Consider the following 8,148-nt stretch of genomic DNA (forward strand, 5'->3'; position numbering starts at 1 on the left):
GATCATTCCAGATAAATTCGGGAAATCCACCTTAGATTCCAACTTGAAAACTTGACGGATTTGAAGGATTGAACTTGAAGGCTTGCTGGATTTTAAGACTTCAACTTGCAGACGTGATGAATTTAAAACTTTAGCTTGAAGACTAACATATTTGAAGGCTTCGCCTTGCAGTTGCGATGGCTTTGGACTTCAACTCAAAGGGTTGCCGGATTTGAGGCCTTCAATTTGGAGAACAATGGCTTTGCAGACTTTAACTCCTTGATTTAACCACTTGCTAAGAGATTACAGTCATTCCATTGGAGAAACCCATTTGTCATGGAGATTTGCCTTCGTTGGACCACTGATATTTAGTGAAAGTCCAAATTAAAGCAAAAGGATGCTTGTATGTACGATCTCCATGCGCCTAGTCAGGCGAACTTCATTTTGAACGACGCATAGGCGGATGCGTTTTTTTTTTTTTTTTTTTTTTTTTTTCGACTGAACTTAGAATAAAACTCTAAGCGCCTACGTACCTCGGTGAAGAGGATCAAGTCATACCGTAGTTCAGAAAAATGAGTTTTTTTTTCTTTTTTCTTTTTGTGTCCTAACTTTTGCCTAGGCTGCCCCTTGCGAGGTTTTCAACCTAGCGGACTTTTTTTGTGTCCTAACTTTTGACTAGGCCGCCTCTTGTGAGATTTTTAACCTAGCGGACTGATTTTTTTTTTTTTGGGTGCCGTGCACGCTTTTTATACTCTTGCGGGCCAGGAGTATCATCTTATTCAAGGATAGTACTTCTTCAAGAACTTTGCGTTGATAGGACCGATCCTCAGGCCATCCGCATCAACAAGCTTGTAAGCGCCACTTGAATATGCTTCTTGCACGACATATGGTCCATCCCATTTTGAGGTGAATTTGCCCCCAGACTTATGAGAAACGATGATGGGTCTTCTTACTGCAAGGACTTGATCTCCCACTTGGAAGGACCTTAAGCGAACCTTTTTGTTGAAGGCACGAGATAGACGGGCTTGATAGCATTCAAGATTTTGTTGAGCCTCCAGCCTTTTCTCATCAAGTGCTTCTAACTCTGCAAGACGCAATCGAGCATTTTCCTCTTCGGCCAGCCCTTCTTAAATAGCAAGTCGTAAAGAAGGTATTTGGCGCTCAAGTGGTAGGACTGCTTCAACTCCATAAGCAAGCGAATATGGGGTTGCTTGCGTTGGTGTGCGGTAAGTCGTCCTATATGCCCACAAAGCTTCTTCCATTCGTTCATGCCAATCTCGTTTGGACTTGGAGACAATCTTCTTCAACAAGTTACACAAAGTTTTATTGAACGCTTCAGCTAGACCGTTGGCGGCAGCATGATACATAGAAGATTTACGTTGCTTGAAGCCGAAGAGATCACAAATCTTGTTCATCAATTTGTTATCAAATGGCTTGCCATTGTCCGTTATTATGTAACGAGGAATGACGAAGCGGTAGATGATATTTACTCGGATAAAGTTCGCAACATTCTCCTTCTTCACTTCTTTAAGAGCGACAGCTTCGGCCCATTTTGAGAAGTAATCCGTTGCAGCTAGGATGTACAAGTGTCCACCAGAAGACTTCGGCAACGGACCAACGACATCCAACCCCCAAGCGTCAAATGGCCAAGATGCGACGGTCGGGTGTAATGCTTCGGGCGGCTGATGTATAAAATTCGCATCCGACAAGCCTTGCATCTTGAGCATAGTCCAAGCAATCTTTCACCCTCGTTGGCCAATAATATCCCATCCTTTTTATGTGAAAGTGGAGCTTTGGTCCAGATTGATGTGATCCACATACTCCTGAATGTGCTTCTTGCAAAGCTTGGACTGCTTCATCCTCCCCCAAACATCGCAAGAGTATCCCCTCAAATGATCTTCTATATAAGGTATCCTTGTAGTAAAGGAATCGAGGTGCACGACGACGAATCTCAGTTCTTCTTCTTGAGTCTTCTGGCAGCATCTCATAACTTAAGTAGTCAATGATGGGTTGTCGCCAGTCTTCCTTTGCAGCTTCAGAAACAGCTACGAGATGCTCAAGCTCGCTTTCCGCGCCTTCATCCTCATTTGACGGAGGTACTACCCATTTTTGACAGATAGTCACTTGTGTTTGATCTGGCAGAGTAAGCGCTGAAGCTAGAGTAGCTAAAGCATCGGCTTTCTTATTTTCCCTCCTAGGAACATGCTGAAGAGTCACATCACCAAGCCATCCTATCAACTTCTGAGCATAACCATGATAGGAGAGTAATTCAAGCTTTGACTTCGTAGCTTCCCAAGAGTTGATTGATCACCACCGAGAGTCACCAAAGACTTGCAAGCCGCAAGCTGCTTCATGTCGACGGCCATTTCAAGTCCAAGTATTAGTGCTTGATATTCAGCGACATTGTTGGAGCAACATTGTGTCAAAGTAAAGGAGTATGGTAGAAATTCTCCTTGCGGAGTAACAAACACCACACCAGCACCAGCTCCGTCATGTTGTGCAGCCCCATCGAAGTACATTTTCCACGGAGGTTGAATTTCAACGACCATTGCATCTTCGTTGGGAAGTTCATCGATTAGCTCCCAATCATCAGGTATCGGGTGATCAGCAAGAAGTCTTGCCAATGCTTGTCCTTTTTACAGCCTTTTGAGGGATGTATGTAATCTCAAATTGTTGAAGCCGGAGGTACCACCTTGCTAGTCGATCAGCGAGGACTGGTTTTGACATCACAAACTTGATGGGATTTGCTCGGAAATGAGGTTAACACTATGAGCTTGAAAGTAGTGCTTCAACTTTTGAATCGAGAAGACTAGCGCCAAACACAACTTTTCAATTGGCGTGTAATTCGGATCATTAGGTGTCATCATTCGCTCAAGTAGTAAAGAGAATTTTCTTTCCTTCGCTATTCTCTTGGGCCAACAACGCTCCAACCGACCTTTCTTGTCTTTGAAATGTACGGTATCAATGGTTTTCAGTACGGGGGCTACTAGAACTGGAGGCTTCATTAAATATGACTTGATATTCTCGAAGGCATTAGTACATGCTTCGTCCCACTTGAAAGGGCGCCCTTCTTCATGAGATTTGAATGGTTGACACCTTCCAGCTAAATTCGAAATGAATCTCCTAATATAAGCTAGCTTCCCTTGCAGACTTTTTAACTCATGAATATTTCGAGGCTCGGGCATTTTCAAAATCGCATCAACTTTGGCTTGATCAATTTCGATTCCTCGATGTCGAACAATGAAACCAAGAAATTTTCCAGAAGTAACTCCAAAGGCACATTTCAATGGATTCATTCGAAGTTGATATCTCCGAAGTCGCTCGAACACCATTCTCAGGTCTTGCAAGTGGTCGCTCCTCTTTCTCATAACATTCAACATTTTTGTGGAGCAAATCATCAAAGATATTCTGCATAGCCCTTTGATATGTGGCACCAGCATTTTTCAAACCGAAAGGCATCACTTTGTAACAATAAATACCCTTGGGTGTACGAAATGCAGTAAACTCTTCATCTTTTGGTGCCATGCGAATTTGGTTATAGTGGGATGAACCGTCCATGAAAGACATCGCCTCGTAGCCAGTGGTAGCATCAATCATCAATTCTGGGATGGGAAGCGGGAAATCATCTTTAGGGCATGCGTTGTTAAGATCCCTGAAGTCAACACAAACTCGAATTTGGCCAGTCTTCTTTTTCACGGGAACGATACTTGAAATCCATGTAGGATATTTAACTTCACGAATAAAGCCCGGCTTCAATGAGTTTGTTGACTTCATTTTCGATTGAAGGAACCAAATCGTCCGAAATGCCTTTGGGCACGCTTAACGGGACGGGCACCATTCTTGACCGCCGAGATGATGGATCGCTACTTTGGGATCTAATCCGGGCATCTCTTTATAACTCCAAGCAAAAACATCCCTATATTCTTTGAGTATTTCCATGTAAGTGTCTTCTTCATCACCTGTTAGAAAAGCACTTAGGTAGGTGGGCCTTAGGTCTTCATCAGTACCAAGATTAACTTCTTTCAAGGAGTCTACTGTGGTCTTCACCCCTTCTTCAAGTTCTTGAGGAGCATCTCTAGCATCTTCATTCTCTTGAGGATCACCATCATTGAAAGATATGTGGTAACACGAGGAGATGTCCTCTAACTTCTCGGCAACCTCCATCTGAAATGAAGTATCTTGATCACTTTGTGCAGTAATATGATATGAAGAACCTACACTTTCCTCATCTTCGTCACGCTTCTTTGGTATACACCACGGTGTGAGACTTTGCTTTTAGCACCTCTCCACACGAAACCACAAGCTTTGTTTGTCGTCTCATTCTAGAAGGAATCAAACTTTGTATATCCCTCTGGGTTCCAGGCAAAGCAAGCGTTTTCACGCTTTGATAGTCTATGTGGAACTTGTTCTTCCTCTTCTTCTTCAGCTTCAACGGCCCCAATCTCTCAAACACAGAAGCTTTTGCGGTCGACTTTCCAAGACGATCAAACACTGAAGGCCTTTTGTTGGAAGCAACAGACTCATCTTCCACAGTGATGTAGTTGGTACTTGCCCTTCTTATAGAGATGCGAACTGGCGGAGGTTGTTTGTATCCCAAACCTTCACGTGATTGCATCATGGTAGCTCCTGATGGAAGTTTCCCTAACTTTGAGGGCTCGTTGGGGTTGTACCCAGCTTTGACAAATAACTTGTAAGCATTTGGATCAAAGCCTTCATTTGTACGTTTTATAGGGAGTGCCATATTTTGTGGTGGATTCTGAGCCACGAACTCTCCAAGTAGCTTTGAGGACAAATTTATCGCATCAATTCGTCGATGGGGAAGAGTTAGCCCCCTTTCATATTTCCTTGAGTTTCAGATGGTTGACCTTCCTCTTTCTTCACCTTTGGAACATAGCGGAGCACGGGAGTTGTCTTCTTCTTCTTTAAAGACACGATGTTCCCTTTATTCGGACTGGAGTGCGGTACCTCAGCACCAACTTCAGCTTTTCCAATAGTCTCATCAACTCTTTTAGTTGCCTCCTTATCACTCTTGGTCGTTGCGATGTCATCGACTTTTACTTCTCTCACAATGTAGTTCTTCAAATAGAACTTCGCATCGACGAAGTGTGACTCAGCTTCAGTAAATGGCTTATCATCAGCAACTATCTTCTCGACCTTGCCTTCGAGATATTTCAAACATTGATAGTAGGAGGATGGGACAACTTTATTCTCGTGTATCCATGGCACGACAAGCAACATATTATATGAAGTCTTTGCGTCGATGACATGCATCCATGCTTGATCGCAAATCTTCGATGGTGATATCTACTTTGATAGCACCTATGGCTCGTTGCCCCCCTTGATTGAATCCTTGTATCATCAAGCGGCTTTCAGAAAGTTCATCAGTTGTGATACCGAGTTCCTTCATTGTGCGAATAGGAAGAATATTAACTCCGGATCCATCATCTATCAATATTCGTTTATCCTCTTTCGAGGGCATAACCTACCATGTACAATGGACGATTGTGTAGTGTTTCACCAAGTAGAAGATCGTCATCGTGAATGTGATTCTTGTATCACATGTGTGTACCTCTTTCGAAGAAGATTCAACGAGCTTTTCGGATGATAACGAGACAATGTTGATAGGCTTTCATCATTTGCTTCCTCTTTGTCGGTATTGAAGCATGATGCCTCAATGTTGTCTCGGCGATCTTATTGCGGAACCAGCTTGGTAGGAATTCCCCCAAAGTCACAGGACGTCGTGGTTCTTGGTGGTAGTTCTCCTCCACTTTTGCTTTCTTCGGACGCTCAACTGATTTCTGCTTCCTTAGTCTTCTGACCATCCTTTTCCTTGTTGGTTGTTTAGATGATTCTTTTCGTGGACTTGTTTTACAGCGTCTCCGCCTAGTCACCAGAATCCAACCTTCATCATTGGCTTCATCAACTTGGGTTCTATCTTCCTCCAATGGTCCTCCCTCATGTTCTTCAAAACTGCATATCTGGACCGGATCGAAAGAGCCAAAGGTGATAGAGACTTGATTCGAACTTGCCTTCTCATAAAGAAAAGAATCTTGTTTTCATTAGCCAACTGCATAACTTTGTCCTTGAAGACAAAGCACTTCTCAAGAGGATGACCCACAAGTCGATGATATTTGCAATAGTTCGGGTCATTTGTTCTTCCAGCTTCATTGGGCCGTTTCATCTCCAGTAACTCAATGAGTTTCAGCTCAAGTAATTCATCAAAAATTTCAGGGACATCAGAATCCAGGAAGGGGTATTCTCTTTCTTGCATCTCCTTCAAGGTCGACTTTCGACTTTTGTTATCTTGGAAGGAAGTTGCTTTCATACTCTGCTTCTTGCTCACCTTCGTAGTAAACTTTACAGGCGAGACATTGACGTTCATAGATTCTTTGTTGTCACTCTGGGAACGAATTTGCTCCATTTCTTGGGTTCTGCTTGTCCTTTCCTTTGCGGGGTCATACACAGCATTACTTCATTTCCGAGTGGAAGACATGCTCAATTCCATGTCATGAGCACGAGTAGCTAGTTCTTCAAAAGACCTTGGCTTAATTCCTTGCAATATGTAGTGAAGCCCCAAGGCATTCCTTGGATACACATCTCTATCGCGAAGCTTCGCCGAGCCTATCTTTACAGTTTAGACTCGCATTTCTCCATCCGTTGATGAAATCGATAACTGGTTCGCCCTTTCTCTGGCGAGTACTTGTAAGCTCGACCATGCTCACGGTATGCCTTGTGCTATAAAAGCGATTGAGGAACTCTGCTCTAGTTGCTCCCAACTATCGATAGAATTAGGCTCAAATCGGTGTACCGTCAAAGGTATTTCCTTTGAGGGAGCGGACGAATTTGACGAGATAGTCTCCATAGAGTCCCAACGTTGTTACATGTTTCAACAAAATGTGCAACATGTTGCTTTGGATTTCCCTTGCCTTCAAATTGTTGAAATTTGGGAGGTTGATAACCGGCGGGCATCTTGAAGCTATCAATTCTTGTAGTGTACGGCTTTGCGTAAGTAAATGAAGACTTGAAAGAACTTCGTACTTATCCTTGATAGTCCCTTCGATGAACTCCTTTAGTCGGTCGAGCGGAATCATCCCTTTGAAGAAACGGAATTTCCTTGGCAGGTGGTACTTGTTTTGCACGAGGTTCAGTCTCTTGTGCTTCTGGACCTTTCCCAGGTGCGTGGCTGGATTCTCCTCCATTAATCCATCCATCTTGTCCATCAACTTCTCAATCCGAGCGTCTTGATTTTGCACATGCTTGGCCAAGCCATCAATCACCTTTGCCAAGTTTGCTAGTGTCTCCTCCATTGATGAAGCGTTAGTTACCATTGCTTGCATGATTGTTGGGGATGTTGGAGAATAGCATGGATTATCACATAAGTTGATCTTTGACTGGACTACTTCATGTGGTGTGAGTGGAGAGGATCCGTCACTTGAAGTATCATCATCTTCCTTCGTAGCAGAGTTCTTGGATCCAGAGATCAAGTAGAGCTAGAGTCTTCTTAATCTTTTCAAAGAATGTTGCTTCTTTCTCCGATACATCAGTAGGGGATCTCGCTCCTTTTGGAGATGAAGATCCAAAAACAGGAGTTGTTACGGACGACACTTGGGGTGCTTGTTGTCCCAACATGCTTGCTTTGCTCCTCGTAACTGGTCCAATGCTTCCAAAGGTAATGTCGAGGATGCTTTCCACATCAGCAGAGAACTTGGAGTTAGCAACCTTAGAGGAAATTGATTTGGAGTTGATCTTCTCTGAAGTCATCTCGATGTTGTTGAACTTTGATGATTGAAAAGTTGAGATGAGAGGTAGAGATTGTCCCACTGGGTGTGCCAGAATTTGTAGACAATAAAATTCGCGTCGAGAAAATAATAATCAAGACAGAAAAATATCGAAACAATCGTAGTATTTGATTTCAGAATATGAGTGTTACAATCTCTATGATTCCTCTGATTCGTCTTTTCAACAATAAATTCAAGGGCACTTTTGAGCTTGATCTTGAACTTGATGGATTTGATTTTGACTTGGACTTGAATTCAAGGGCCCTTGAGCTTGGTCTTGAATCTTCGTCCGGATCTCTAGAACGTCTTGAGAAATACTTGAGTACTTGAATGCTTTTTAGCTTGAACAGAGAAATCTCGCGGCGTTTGATCCACGAGCTCTCCCCCGGCT

At 43.2% G+C, this 8,148-nt stretch overlaps 1 protein-coding gene across 1 annotated transcript; it reads right to left on the reverse strand.

The window, feature by feature from the left end:
- Positions 1 to 1,106: 1,106 nt before the first annotated feature.
- LOC132061409 (uncharacterized) lies at positions 1,107 to 2,843 on the reverse strand. Its single transcript, XM_059454238.1, has 4 exons — positions 2,714 to 2,843; positions 2,304 to 2,611; positions 1,801 to 2,220; positions 1,107 to 1,697 (listed from the first exon to the last, which is right to left on the reverse strand). Exons 1-4 carry the CDS (start codon positions 2,841 to 2,843, stop codon positions 1,107 to 1,109), a joined length of 1,449 nt encoding a protein of 482 aa, XP_059310221.1.
- Positions 2,844 to 8,148: the final 5,305 nt, after the last annotated feature.

Source organism: Lycium ferocissimum, chromosome 1, assembly GCF_029784015.1.
Source record: "Lycium ferocissimum isolate CSIRO_LF1 chromosome 1, AGI_CSIRO_Lferr_CH_V1, whole genome shotgun sequence".
Lineage (NCBI taxonomy): Eukaryota > Viridiplantae > Streptophyta > Magnoliopsida > Solanales > Solanaceae > Lycium > Lycium ferocissimum.